The 15,477-nt window shown below is 36.7% G+C and overlaps 2 protein-coding genes across 3 annotated transcripts in view; one reads left to right on the forward strand and one right to left on the reverse strand.

Annotated features, from left to right (window-relative positions):
• Positions 1–1,737: 1,737 nt before the first annotated feature.
• Positions 1,738–13,797, forward strand: NIPSNAP3A (nipsnap homolog 3A). Its single transcript, XM_055579205.1, has 6 exons — positions 1,738–1,876; positions 4,429–4,639; positions 6,892–7,050; positions 8,533–8,682; positions 12,785–12,871; positions 12,961–13,797. The coding sequence occupies exons 1-6, from the start codon at positions 1,817–1,819 to the stop codon at positions 13,035–13,037; spliced, it is 744 nt and encodes a 247-aa protein (XP_055435180.1). The 5' UTR covers positions 1,738–1,816; the 3' UTR covers positions 13,038–13,797.
• ABCA1 (ATP binding cassette subfamily A member 1) overlaps positions 7,045–15,477 on the reverse strand; it is a 157,032-nt gene continuing 148,599 nt past the window's right edge. Inside the window, exons 41-43 of one of the 2 annotated variants that reach the window (XR_008713840.1) lie at positions 14,574–14,686; positions 8,281–8,342; positions 7,045–8,090 (exon numbers count right to left, since the gene is read on the reverse strand). The gene's annotated coding sequence lies outside the window, so the exon portion shown is untranslated. Of the gene's footprint in view, positions 8,091–8,280; positions 8,343–14,573; positions 14,752–15,477 lie in introns of both variants that reach the window. The other variant, XR_008713839.1, reaches the window with a different exon arrangement.

The raw sequence follows: 15,477 nt of genomic DNA on the forward strand, positions 1-15,477 counted from the left end.
TAAAGTCCAAGAACTCATTATTTCCAAACTCCAGCAAGCAGAAATAAGAAAAAGAGTGAAACAACCCCTCCTACATTGTTTTAAGATAGCTTACAGAAGGTCATAAATGTGCTCAAATATCCCACTGGCTAGGACTTAGTCACATGGCTGCACCAAGATGCCTGGGTTCTATTGGTATTTTTTTAAGGGGATTTGGGAAAAGAATGACTATTGGGAAATAGCCAGCAGCCTCTGCTACCTCCCTCCAGCACTCTCTAGTCTCCCTAATCTACTGTTTTTCCTTGTTTTAATCCCTGATTTTTAATCCTTGTTTTAATCCCTGATTTTTCCTTCATTTGTCTGCCTCCCCTAACCTGGAAGTTCCAAGGACACACAGACTTTGTGTTTTGTTCACCTGTGAACTCGTTTCTGGAAAAGTGATTCAGTCAGCATAGAGGAAATTTAATTAATACAGGTTGAATGAGGGAATGAATTGTTAATTCCAGCGTAGAGGAGGGAGGTCTAAGAAAATTAATTTAAACATAAAGATCCAGTCTGGGCACAGATAATGCTTTGTTTTGTAAAAGCATCCTTTCCTCTGAAGGAATGATTCAAGTCATTGCACAAGGCACAACTAACCCCACTAGTCCTGATAATATAAGAAATATTACACTAATGTTTGCAATAATGTAACTATTAGCAAGAATAACATCAACATTGAAAAGTGAAAGTGAAGTCGCTCAGCCGTCTCCGACTCTTTGCGACCCCATGGACTATAGCCTACAACGCTCCTCCGTCCATGGGATTTTCCAGGCAAGAGTACTGGAGTGGGTTGCCATTTCCGTCTCCAGAGAATCTTCCCAAAGAGGGATCGAACCTGGGTCTCCCGCATTGTAGGCAGATGCTATACCGTCTGAGCCACCAGGTAAGTCTTAATATGATGTAAATGATGTAAATTAATGATGTAATCAGTTAATTGATTTTTTCAGCGTGAACATTATTAGGTGCAGGAAGGGAAATTAGTTGGAGGGAGGGAGTGCTATATACTAGAGACGTAAATTCTCTTCTTCCATAGAGCGTCAAGAGATGCTATCTAAACAGAAAAGGAAAAAAAAAAAAAACAGCAGAGTATGCCTATTATTTTAAAAGACAGAAACAGGCGTTAGAAGACAAAGCTCGAAATGTTAGAAGGTAGTTATTCTGGTGAGCAATAATCAGGGATAGGGAAGACTAGACCAGAGGTTTTACTTTTAAGGGTTACAGAATTTTAACAATGTATGTTTATCTTTGAACTGTTCATAACTAGCTCGGTACCCCCATTCCTCTGAGCTCCTGAAAATTACAATGTAAATTATCTGGAGCCTTACAACTTCAGGCTGTGGGTACTGACGGGGAATGAAAATGCACTGAGAAAAGTGATGGCTCCCTGGTCACACACTCACGTTCCACACGCGCGCTTTTACGAATTAATTGTACGCAGGCGCGCAAGGAGACGAGGTGATGGGCCCAGACAAGTGGTATAGGAACGAGGACGTCAACATTCTGCTAATTCTAATATCACTTCTGACGCTGAGGATAAGAAGGTTTTAGAGAATAAACGGAGAGGGTCAGAGCTGACAAAAAACGCTTCCGACGCTCGGCTGGTGGAGGACGTGGGCTAACGGGGCGCTCAGCCCCACCCCCTACCCCCTCCCCCCTCTGGAGGAGGAGCCGACCCGCCCAGAGCCGGCCTCCCGCAGTTGTGCAGGCGCTGTTCCCTGCCAGTCAGGAAGACACAAGAGGAGGAATTTAAGGAAGAGTGCCGGCCGTTGCCCTTCTCAGCGCTCGAAGCCGCATCATGTTTGCCCTCCGAAGGAGCTTGACTAGGGCCCTGGCCGCTCCAACGATGGCGCCTCAGGTACTGGCCGCCGGGACTCGCCCAAAACGTTTCCTGGGGGAGGGGAGCAGAGGGCGTGGGCGTCTGCGGCGGTAGGGCGCGGGCCGCGCATGCGTCAGTGGTCCCAGACCAGCCCGCGTGGTGCTGCACGAGAAGTTCTAGCAAGTCTCGGAATCCGGAGGCGGGGTCCCTGGGACGCGCGGAAGGACGAAGGGAGCCCTTAGGAGAAGACCCACTGCCAGGGTCGCCTAGCCTAGGTGCCCGTTGGTTGTGAGGACTCGCCTGAAGCGCCAGCTGCTGCGTCTTGGCGGACCCGCGAGGTTGCAGTTGCCGCATTGGGGCCTGTACTAGGCACTGGTCCAGAGGCCTCTCTTACTATGCTTTGACAAGCCCCTCCAGACTGAAGGAGCAACAGAACAATTCTCCCCCTTTTAAATGAAATACACAACCTCCCAGCATTTTGCAGGCAGAGAACCTTAAAGAGAGGGCCCAGGGTTCGGGTGGTGGAGCATTTGCCCAGCTGTCACTGTCTCCAGGGATTGGTGCCCGAGTCAGCCACTGTCAGGAAGCTCGTAGCAAATATGATGATGACAACTTCATTTAATCTGGATGAGAAATGTACAAAATAGATTATTGTGATTCAGCTTTAACTGTCAGGGATTGGCCTATTCTGTGAATCTAACCTAGAGATTTTTTTCCTTTTGATGTTCAGGCTTTTACTTCCTTCTCAAACTGACTTTCTGGTAGAGACTAAAGAGAAACCACTGATGGCTCCTTCACCCGAGATTATCATTACAGCCTTTATCCTGATTCTCTCTACTGGGGCAGGATCAAGAATTATTCCTTAGAATTTTATTCTGTACTTTGACGTTATTAAATGTCAACCAGATGTTCTCTTATAAATGAATTGAAAGTCACTACTAAGGAGAATGAGCCCTAATTTAGAGAAAAGGAAGCACTCATGATTCCTCTCCCTGCAGTTCTAGTGGCCTTACAACAAAAGTCACTTCATGACCTCTCACAAATCACATACTGTTAACCTTTCCCTGAGCTTTCCCTATTGTATATTTCTTCTGCCAGTGATAATAAAATGTGTGCCGTTGATCACATATTTTGATCTCCAAATATGAATTCCCTGAAAAGTTGTTACATTTACTCCATTGACCCATTTTCTGATATCTGATATATTTTATTTATAATATTTTTAAACTATAAGTAGTAGGCAGCTTTTATTTGCTTAACATTGGGTTAGTGAAGTTTGGTAAAATGGCACCAAAAGAACATCTGCCAAATACAGGGCCAGCTGCACTTGTTTTTGATGGCAAGCGTAGTCAATTGGGCAATAAGAATATGACTCATCATAGACTTGGAATGACCTCAAAAGAGATTATAATTAAGCCTTATACACAGTTAAGTAAAATATATGTATTATTGTGTTTGGTAAATAAAATATATGTCACAGCATGAAGCGTACTGCTTTCTTTGACATATCAGGTAGTCAAAATAAGGCCAAAATTCATCAATAGCTTTATAAGTACCTAAACTATTTTAATAGATAATTCTGGTATAATCAACTTCAGGAAATGTGCACATGCTAACAAAACTTAAACAGGATGGATATGTAAACTAGAATATGAGTGTGTGTGTATATTTGTGTGTGTGTATATATATATATAGAGAGAGAGAGAGTATGTATTTGTATATACCTTTGTATACACACAAACACATACAATACACAAAGCATTTCCTACTGAAAGTTAAGTTCACTCAGAAAACCAAATTAGAAATTTACATTGTGAGCATATGCTTATTACAGAAGTAACTAATGGTTCTTAACTGATATTTACATCAACCTGCTATAATTGGGTGGATTAAATGTCCTTCTGCAGATTGCATCTGTAATTAAAACCTAGTAACTATTCAGACAATTCTGACACTGATTTTTTTTTTCCCTAGGGTTTACACAGGGTATCACCATATTACAATACAATTGGCTAGATCATAGTTTCCTGTTACATTAGTTAAACTCCTGTCCTGTTTTTGACCAGTGGTCTACTTCATTGGATTTAAAAAATACTTTGATCTGACCAGGAATTTCCATTATTTTAAGAACCTTAAAAAAATGGATTTTTGCCAGTAAACACATTTTCATTGTGCTAGCCAAAATACCAGTATATTTAGAAATTGTTTTAAATGTTTCAACTCTAACATGTACACTATTCAATAAAGATGGAACATTGGATAAAAGGTAATAAACTATTTGTAAAGACTATTAGGATCCTAATTGTAGTCCTTTGGTAAAGAAAGTGCCCCAGTGCTTTCCTGTGAGCAACTTCTCATGAAAAAGTGACTAATGGTGGACTTCCTCCTAGGAAACAGTAAGCTATAGAATGTTTAAAAGCGGGCATCTTTATTGACATATCTCTAAAATTCTGTGGAGAGAAGACAACAGAAGTCCAAACAGATTATAAATTTAATGTGTGTCCCTTGTTTCCAGACTCAGATTTGGTTGTAACATAATATTATAAACCCTTATTTCCCAGAATATTTAAATTTTCCTTATCTTTCTTCAGGTGTGTTCATCTTTTGCTACAGGCCCCAGACAATACGATGGAACATTCTATGAATTTCGTACCTATTATCTTAAGCCCTCAAAGATGAATGAATTCCTGGAAAATGTTAAGAAAAACATTCATCTTCGGACAGTTCACTCTGAATTGGTTGGATACTGGAGTGTAGAATTTGGAGGCAGAATGAATAAAGTGTTTCATATTTGGAAGTATGGTATGAGTCAATAGCTTAAGCATTTAGTACAGATGTCCTTTCTGTTAGATATTACATGAGACTTAGTTCTTGGATCTATGTTACTTTAAATAACATACAGGTTAAGTAAAACTTTTAAAAAGCAATACCAAAAATAAATTCAGTGATTATTCTTCTCAACAGTACACCTAACAGCCATCACTAGAACCTTTATATTGTGAACTAAACTTTAATTCTAAAAAAAAAACATTTACAGTGACTTATTGTAAAGATTTTTTATGAAAAATTTAAAGCAGTGATTGCAAGAACCCAAGTGGGTTAGGGTCATAAAGAAAAGAATTATTTTTCTTTATATTGAAGCTATATCTGGATATTAATGTTTTAGCCAAAATCATTCACACATCTAGGGGACCTTAGGGAAATAGAAGTTGATAGGGGATTCCTGGATCCAGGAGATCCACTGGAGAAGGGATAGGCTACCCACTCCAGTATTCTTGGCTTCCCTGGTAGCTCAGATGGTAAAGAATCCACCCGTAATGCAGGAGATCTGGGTTTGATCCCTGGATTGGGAAGATTCTTTGGAGAAGGGGACAGCTACCCACTCCAGTATTCTGGCCTGGAGAATTCCATGGACTCTATGATAGTCTATGGGGTTACAACGAGTCGGACACAACTGAGCAACTTTCACTTTCAGGGGATGATAGTTAACTTCAAACCATTCATCCACCTGTAAGATTCAATAATTCTGTTGTTTTCAGGACCATGTTTGATTTTTTTGTGCCCCCAGAGTTTCAAGGAATTCACTGTCATTATACTAGTCTATGGAGGTAAAAGAAAAGGGACTGAGTGAGTTCTGATACTGAAGCTGACAAACCACTGGTTTAGAAAAAGGAGAACGATTACAAGAATCCCCAGAATATTTATTGCTGCAGTATCAGATCTTTATGAAGTCACATAAGGACTTGATGATAACCTAAATAATTTTTGGAGAAGGAAATGGAGAAGGAATTCCCACTCCAGAATTCTTGCCTGGGAAACCCTATGGGCTACAGTCCATGAGGTCATAGAAGTCAGACACAACTTAATAATTTCATTTAATGTCTGGTCATCAGTGTCCAAATAGTCATAAAGTAGTTTTATATGTAAAGGGCTTCCCAGGTGGTGCAGTAGTAAAGAATCCGCCTGCCAATGCAGGAGATGCAAGAGAATCGAGTTCCATCCCTGGGTCAGGAAGATCCCCTGGAGTAGGAAATGCCAACCCAATCCAGTATTATTGCCTGGAGAATTCCATGGACAGAGGAGATGGGCTGCAGTCCATGGAGTCACAAAGAGTCAGACACCACTGAGCATGCACTCTTACTCATTCTGTATTTAACGTGGCCATAATTTAGGGGCTCTCCCTGTTGTAATAGAACAAACCCCATTAAAACACAACTTATGTCTTTATGCACCACCAGTTGAATCATGTTCCACTAAGAAAATTACTAGTAACATCCTGTTATAACTTACATTAGCTCTAAGATAACTGTTATTCCTTATCTACACAGCATAAACCATAGAAGACTCTTTTACCATTAGTCTTAAAAAGTCCTATTACTAAATATAGTAGTTCTAGGCCTATATGTTAGTAACATGTAGGTAACAAACAGGAGAAATAGTACCAGGTAAAAAAGAATGGGTGACAAGTAAGAGAAGGAGCACTATTTCTTTAGAAGCTGTTCAGAGAGGCTGAAAAGCAAATCTTAACTTCATTTCATGTTAATTTAACTTCATGTTAAATTTAATTCAATTGTACATTGACCTGACCACTCTTCACCATCATCACTAACAAAGAAAAAGTGTTTTTCTAAACTGGCACTATAATTTAAATGCCTCAATAAAATTAGTAAGTATAGTTAACGTATATTGAGTACTCACTAGGCATCAAACACTCTGCTGTGCTGAGCTCATTTCATGTACTAATTCATTTAATCCTGATGTCAGCCCTGGAATTAAACAGACACAGAAAGATTCAATAACTTACCTAACTCTCACAACTACCTATTAAGTGGATAGAGCATATAAAGCTCATTACTGTATGACATTATCATTAATTGATTACATTGCTGCTCCTGCTTAAGACCATGAACAATTGGGAACAATGTTGGTATTGCCAGTAATATAGCACAGTTCTTATGTGGCCTTGATGTATGTTTATAAAATTGAATGAAACCCAGAAAAAGTAGAGGTAGTTTTAAATCAAACATTTTTATTTTTCTTACTCCTTCCTACAGACAATTTTGCTCATCGAAGTGAAGTTCGGAAAGCCTTGGCCAAAGATAAGGAATGGCAAGAACAATTTCTCATTCCAAATTTGGCTCTTATTGATAAACAAGAGAGTGAAATCACTTACCTGGTGCCATGGTGCAAATTAGTAAAACCTCCAAAAGAAGGTAAGTGCTTCTGTCTTACTCACTTTGAACTTTGATGGAGAAACTACTTAAGATTTTAACTATAAAAACTAAACTTCTGGTGGGAAAAATGAAGTTACTCTTTTGCTTAATATAGGAATATATGTTGATTGTTGAGATAAAAATAAATTGGAGCTCTTAATTTTAAAAATGAGCATTAAATAATGAACTATTTTTTCCAAATTAGTATTGTACTGATGCTTAAAATTTAGCTGTATTATAGAACAAGTTGTCATGGTCACTAAAGGTTGAGAATTTGGGCCTTGGGAACAAGGAACACATGTGGATAAATGAGGGATAATGTATGATAATTTATCATAATTTAAAAAAAATATAAACTTTTAAAAGTATCTTCTATAAATCACTATCAATCTCAAATCATTAAGTATAAATTTGCTTATAAAGTTGACTGTTTGGGGGGAATGAATTAACTGAAACTGCCAAGCTATATTACTGTAGTCTAACGTTTGTGTCTTCCTCTTTCTTATTTCTCAGTTTGAAAATAATTCCTAAAGATTTGTCTTCTTCCTGATTTCCCTTCTTGCTGACTTAAAGAAATTATTACCTCAATCCAGTTTTAACCAAAGGTCAGATTAGAAAAAGCATAAACTAATTTAAATGATATTTTATTCCCCCCATTATTCCCAATTCTATAGTGCATTTTAGATTACAAGAGATTGAAAAGTCTTATTGAGATCCTTATCTGCCTAGATCCCCCTCAGCTTTTGGCACCATCTAAATGAACTGCTGGACTTCAAAGATAATATCAAGTCTTGGTTCTCTTCCTCTGTGTTACTCATGATTCTTCAGTAACTTGCATGTTTTTCCTCTACTTCTCAAATCTACCAGTCCTGTGGTTTCTTTTTGTCCATCCACTCTATACTTCTATCCAAAGGTAAAATGCTTTTCAAGTATTTACCTGGATATTTAGGAATAATAAAAAGCATCTCCTTTAGGGTTCATTTTCCCTCAAAAACTCTGAGGTCCATTGTTTGCCTGCTGTTGCTGGTAGAAATGCAAACCTATAGGAGGCAATTATATAAAGCAAAAAAGTAGTGAAAGTTGCAAAGAAGAGTAGAACTGTAAGAAAGTGGAAAATACTTTCTTATTCATTTCTATTATGAAAGTGTAGATGCAGGCAGCTAAAAAGTCCTATTCTAAGTTCTATTTTATTAATTTTATAGGTTAAAAATATTTTAGATAATAACTTACCTGTATCTTCTAGTCCCTTTTTCTTTGTTCTGTACATTAAGCTAAAACAACTTGTCCTGAAACTGAAACAAAGACTTTCTAAACATAAAAGCACAGAAAAACAGGGCAAATTATTAATAAATATGTCTACATAAACATGTATATATGTATGATCCTCCAAATCTATATATGTAGATTAGCTTTTCACCAGAACCAGACAGGACTACAAACTGTTTGAATGTGTTCTGTAAAATATTTTTCTCCCTATTCTAGGAGTCTATGAACTGGCTACTTTTCAGATGAAACCTGGTGGGCCAGCTCTGTGGGGTGACCCATTTAAAAGGGCAGTTCATACTCATGTCAATCAAGGCTACACAAAATTAGTTGGAGTGTTCCATGCAGAATACGGAGTACTCAACAGAGGTACAGTTGTCCATCTCCTCTATGAAATTACAAAGTATACTGTTGATCTGCTGTTAAGCTCCTTGGGTCAGTTTGTTTCTGTTCTCATTATTGAGTGTATTTTACTTTTTATTGCCAAACTACTAGTTTTTTTGTAATTTTAAGAGTTAAGTAAACCTGTTTTCAATCTTATTTAGAATATCAATACCTTATGAAGCCTTTTTTAAATACTGACCTGCTCTTTTCTCTGATATATCAAAATGATAAAATTTTTAAAAACTGGAAGGAATCTCAAGAAATCACCTGTTCATCGTTTTCTTAATGTACTTTTACTGTTTTTTTCTAGTTTTATTGCAATATAATTGACATATAATCTTGTATAAGTTTAAGGTGTAGAACATAATGATCTGACATATGGATATATTGTGAAATGATTACCACGATAAATTTAGTTAACATCCATCATCTCACATAGGTTACAAATTTTTTTTTCTTATGATGGAAACTTATAAAATTTACTGTCTTAACAACTTATTTACTTTATACATGAAAGCTTGTACCTTTTGTGATTTTTTTTGAAAATACTATTACTTGACGTAGGGAGATTGTTTTGGGGTGAAAAGTAATATATAGTTATTATAATATTAAAAACACAGACAAACCCAAAGAAATAAATTAACCAATCTCTCACTACTTAGATACACATAGTATATATATCATACTGATTTATTTAATAAAAACATCTATTTGGGATACTTAACTTTTAAAGTTGAAAGATACTCCAAACTCCAAAAAAGATACTCAAACTCAGTGGGTTTTTTTTTTGTGGCAAACTCAGAAAATGTTTATAAAGTTTATCTGAAAGAATAACTGATTAAGGCTTTTAATATTTGAAAATCCATAATATCCAGTTGCTCATGTCTAATGGACATCTGAAACCTAACATATGCAAAAACTGACTTAATCATTCCCCAGAAATTCAGACTCTGTTAATATATTGTAAAAAAGAAATAAAAAAGTTGGACTGTGCAAAAACACATGTTGGTCCCAGATGAGAAATACAGAAGAAGAGAAAAATTATGATAATTATTAAATGGCCATTTCATACCATACACTAAAATAAAATCAAGGTGGATTATAGATCTCAGTTAAAAACTGAATTCATAGAATTATGGAAACAAAATATAGATAAATTTATTAATATGTGAAAACAACATTTGTAAGCCAAAAACAAATGAAGAAACTATGAAGAAAAAAATAATCAACTGATGATTTTATTATTCAAAGGCTCAAATTTTGTGCATTTATGTGTGTGTGTGTGTTTATATATATATATATATAAATCCAAAAGAAAAGCTTATGCCAAGATGACATAGGTGACTAATACATATTAAAGAAGATGCAGATTAAAACAATAATAAGATGCCATTTTTTACCTAATAAAAATGTATTAAAGATACAGTATTAGAGGGGCCAGGGAAAAACAAATACTGTTGTACTGCAAGGCTTAAGCTCGTCCCCCTCCAGTAATTTGGCAATATAAATAAAAAGCTTTACTATTTCAATTGTTTTTGCCTACATTCTAGGAAACATGAATGTTTTTACTTCTACGAGAAGGAAATTTGAAAGGACATAAAATATAGTCATATTTAAATGATCAGATTAAAGGTTTTTTAAATCCCTAATTTACTATAATGAATGTGTATACTTTTTTATTTAAAAAACTACTGAAATGTGTGTACACACATCGTTTAATCTTAAATTCATGCTCAGTGTACTAGGAGTATGAAAATATAATATGCTGAGTATAAATCAGTACTTCACTTCTTGAGGATAGTGTATAATATGTACACTGTATATTTGTAAGTGGGTTCACTTCAGTTCAGTTCAGTCACTCAGTCGTGTCCGACTCTTTGCAACCCCATGAATCGCAGCACGCCAGGCCTCCCTGTCCATCACCAACTCCCGGAGTTCACTCAGACTCACGTCCATTGAGTCAATGATGCCATCCAGCCATCTCATCCTGTCGTCCCTTTCTCCTCCTGCCCCCAATCCCTCCCAGCATCAGAGTCTTTTCCAACGAGTCAACTCTTCGCATGAGGTGCCCAAAGTACTGGAGTTTCGGCTTTAGCATCATTCCTTCCAAAGAAATCCCAGGGCTGATCTCCTTCAGAATGGACTGGTTGGATCTCATTGCAGTCCAAGGGACTCTCAAGAGTCTCCTCCAACACCACAGTTCAAAAGCATCAATTCTTTGGCGCTCAGCCTTCTTCACAGTCCAACTCTCATATGCATACATGACCACAGGAAAAACCATAGCCTTGACTAGATGAACCTTTGTTGGCAAAGTAATGTCTCTGCTTTTGAATATGCTATCTAGGTTGGTCATAACTTTCCTTCCAAGGAGTAAGCGTCTTTTAATTTCATGGCTGCAATCACCATCTGCAGTGATTTTGGAGCCCAAAAAAATAAAGTTTGACACTGTTTCCACTGTTTCCCCATCTATTTCCCATGAAGTGATGGGACCGGATGCCATGATCTCCATTTTAGATACTTTTTGCTTCTCTCAGTTTAAATTTTAGTTTATATTAAGAAAATAATCAGATCCAGACTGCCTGGGTTTGAATCCCAGCTCTACCAATTAAAACTCTATGACCTTGAGTGAGTTACTTAACCTTATTGTGCCTTACTTATTTTCCTCATCCAGAAGTGATAATAACCTGTACCTAAGGTTATTATGAAAACTAAATAAGTTAACACATGCAAAATTTAAACCAGGCCCAGCACCGTAGCAAGCACCCAACAAATGTTAGTGGTAAATGTTCTTATCATAAATGTACATGTACTGCTGCTCTAATCAAGTTTATATCAGCATTGTTTATAGTAAGGAAATTTTGGAAACAATGTTGTATGACCTTCTTTATGTAATACACATGTGATACATAAATAGATATATAAATATGTGTCATATATAACTATAAAGATATATTCTTATACATGTTTATATGTATTGTTTAGTCGCTAAGTCATGTCTGACTCTTTTGCAACTCCATGGACTGTAGCCCACCATGCCCCTATGTCCATGGGATTTCCCAGGCAAGAATACTGGAGTGGGTTGCCATTTCCTTCTCCAGGGGATCTTCCCGACCCAAGGATTGAACCTGCATCTCCTTCCTTGGCAGGCAGGTTCTTTATCACAAAGCCACCAGAGAAGCACGTGTGTGTGTGCGTGTGCGTGTGTGTGTGTAAACATAAACATGTATGCATACCTGTTATCATCGAGCCACTACAGAAGCCTGTGTGTGTGTGTATGTGTGTGTGTAAATACAAATATATATATGCATAACTGTGGACAGAGTTACACCAAGTATTAAAACAGTTTGTTCTGGGTGGTATAGAAATGCTTCGTACTTTCTCTTTCTCTGCATTTTCCTATATAGATAGTATATATTATAAAAATTTATGCACAAGAACATTATCCCAGTATTTCAAAGAATATTGAATTAGTGAAAATAATTTAATTGGCCAATAATAAGGGGTTGGGATGAAATGTTGTTACAAGAAGGAATTTCCATAGCCATTAAAAATTAATGTTATTTCCAGAGGAAGTACAAATTGTTGATTTTTAAAAATCTGTTACTAAGACTAAGTATAATATACAGCAAGATCCTAATGTGATTTTACTCCCATTTTTTTAAAGCAAATGCACTTAATAGAATTTTTCCTTAGACACTTAATATCCTACTTTTTTTTCTTTCCATCACCCAAATATTCAATAGTAAGCACAACTTTTTTATAATCTTGCTTTTTTAAAATAAAGTTAACATGTATTAGAAAGTCATACAATTTGGATCTTGGCCTAATTATGTCTTTAGCTGCATTATTTTACTTCTCTTTTCCAGCTTTTTCTTTCTTCATCTACAAAACTAGTTTGACTAATTATAAATTTCTCTCCCAAATCTCTGGCCCCTCTGGCATCTTATCAGTAACATACTTAGCATTACCTGTGATAATCACTATTTTGATTGAAAGAATAGGACTTTCAATTTCTGGTTAATGTTTCTGTCTCTTATTGGTAGTAACACCACAGTCTTTAACATTTATTTCTGGTTTATTTCTGCAGTTCATGTTCTTTGGTGGAACGAGAGTGCAGACAGCCGTGCAGCTGGGAGACATCAGTCTCATGAGGATCCCAGGGTAGTGGCAGCTGGTAAGCTATTTCACTAGGAATGAGTTATTCTGACAACAAATCGGATTTAGTCAATAACTTTATATGCCTTCTTACAAATTTATTTCCAGTTCGGGAAAGTGTTAACTTCCTTGAGTCTCAGCAGAATATGCTTCTGATTCCTACATCATTTTCACCATTGAAATAGTTTTCCAGTGATATACAGAGCATTTCATGAACTGTCATAAGATGTATCTGCTATCGGTGCTTAAATTCTCCCAAGAGACTCTCACTTTATTTTGAAGGAGGTGGTAAGTTAATTTGCTGTGTCCTTTGCATATTTAAAAGCTACATCTGTCCATTGTCACTACCACTTCAGGAAACAGTCTGTTCATTTTCCCCTTGGCATTTTAGTGTCTGTCATATATTAAAAATACTTGCCTTTACTACCAGATCTTGATTTTTCATTTGTTTGAGAATATCTCTCATTCTCTCTTTTGATAACCCTCTGCTTTTGTAGCATTTTCTTACATTCAAATGATTATTACATTTCCATATCTATGATAATATCTTTAAATTATTTGTATACATTATTACCTTTTTCATCATGTCTGTTTTTCTGAAATTTTAAAAGTTTTTGTCCAGTCAGGTTTATTTTATAATATCAAATGGGGTTCATAAAAATATTAAACATATTTCTTTACTATGGAAGAGTACAATGTTATCTGTATCATCTGTATTAATAATGTTTATCACATTAATTACTTACTTGGTTCTTAGGTCCTGGTATTAAACATCATTGATGAATCATTGGTTTATATGCTGCAGTATCTTCATTTATAGTCAGTTTCACTAATTTTTACTTCATTTTGGATCACTTTTAATAAAGATATTTGGTCATCTGTTTTAATGAGATATTTTTGCTTATGGAAATGTTTGCCCTAATAAAAGTCTACATATACAATCTGATTCTTTTTATTGTGTTTTATATGTGTATCCTCATTTCTGGAGCTGTTGTTGTATTGCCATAAGGTAATGAGACAATAATAATGTACTATCTTTATTGTAAATATTAAGTCACCTCAAGTAAATACCCTGCTAGTAACCTTAAAAGAATTTCTTCAGTACCGTCACAGATAATATAATATCTTCCTGCAAACAAATTCAGTGTTTGAATGCCTCAGCCTTCTTAAACTAGATTTGGTACTACCAAGCTCTCCTGGTAATCTGTACTTACAGCTATGTTATTTAATGTTTCTAACACATTGCAAAAAGAATATAGTAAATTATGAATTAGCTCTCCATGGGGAAACTGAAAAAACAGGGAGCTCAATCACCTCTCAGTTACCTGGTCCTCAGGAATTTGGAGGACAGATGAGTTTCCTAGTAAATCAAAGAACACCCTGACTCTGAAGTTTCAAATCCATCAAACATATTAGAGGCATTAGCTTTGAGTTTTAACTGAGAGTCTTCCATCTCAGCTTCTTTGAAAGGTTCTCAGGGAATGAGGTGGTAGTTGTATTAACTGCCATCCATGTGGACATATTTGCTCTGGTGTGAGATCAGCTCTGTTTTTAATGCCGTGTTTGGTGACATGAAAGTTTACAGCTCTGTTTACCTTTTCTTCTTTCGTTCATCTTTGGATAACTAGAACACTTCCTGCTGAAGGCCAGAGGCTCTTTTATTCATCCAATCTAGAGCCCTGATGGGGGTTTATGAAGTAGCATCAGATAGGTGGTCTTACCATGTCCCAAACAAATTTGGAGAGCCAGTCAATGACAGGCTTCACCTCAGTGATGAACTGCAGGTGCTTCACTTTGCTGATGAGCTTCTGGATCAGGAACACAACAAAGCTGGCTGGGAAGAAGGACGTTACAACAGTGACACAGATGGACATAAGCATGTCCACTGATGAGCTCTTCCTGCAAAGAGAAAGTTAATGAGGATCTGAGGGATCACTGATGCAATTGAGGACTCACTAGAGGCGGAAATACACATGCACACATGTCTATCTGAAGAATATCCCAGGGATATTCTAAAAACACCTGCTCAATAAGTAAAATTATTTTATTCAGAGTTAAAACATCATTTTCAAGTCAAAAACCTGACAGCTTTGGCAAATGCAAAACTGATTTCTCTGAGTCCAGTACCAAAGTGAAACTATTGAAAGAGGTCTGAGAGGGAATTCCCTGGGGAGGGGGGGGTGGGGCCCAGGTTCCATCCCTAGTCTGGGAATGGCCTAGCCCAAAAGTGAATAAATAGATAAATAGAATAAAATTAAAAAGTTCAAGAGTTTCAAAACTAACAGGTTTGAACCACCAATGTCTAGTGATGGTTCCGTTTGGTTCACTATTTTTTACCTTCTAAGAGCAGTAAGTTGTAAATTCTCAGACACAAAGGACTGCTTTGGTTTGAAAACTTAAATGTAGAAATATTAGTGTGAAATTACCCAAATAAGTTAAATTCTTCTAGCTGTAAGTAAACTGGGAAGCAACAACGTATAGCATATTCAGTTCAGTTCAGTCACTCAGTCATGTCCAACTCTTTGCAACCCATGAACCGCAGCACGCCAGGCCTCCCTGTCCATCACCAACTCCCGGAGTTCACTCAGACTAAACGTCCATCGAGTCAGTGATGCCATCCAACCA

Source organism: Bubalus kerabau, chromosome 4 (assembly GCF_029407905.1).
Source record: "Bubalus kerabau isolate K-KA32 ecotype Philippines breed swamp buffalo chromosome 4, PCC_UOA_SB_1v2, whole genome shotgun sequence".
Classification (NCBI taxonomy): Eukaryota; Metazoa; Chordata; class Mammalia; order Artiodactyla; family Bovidae; genus Bubalus; species Bubalus kerabau.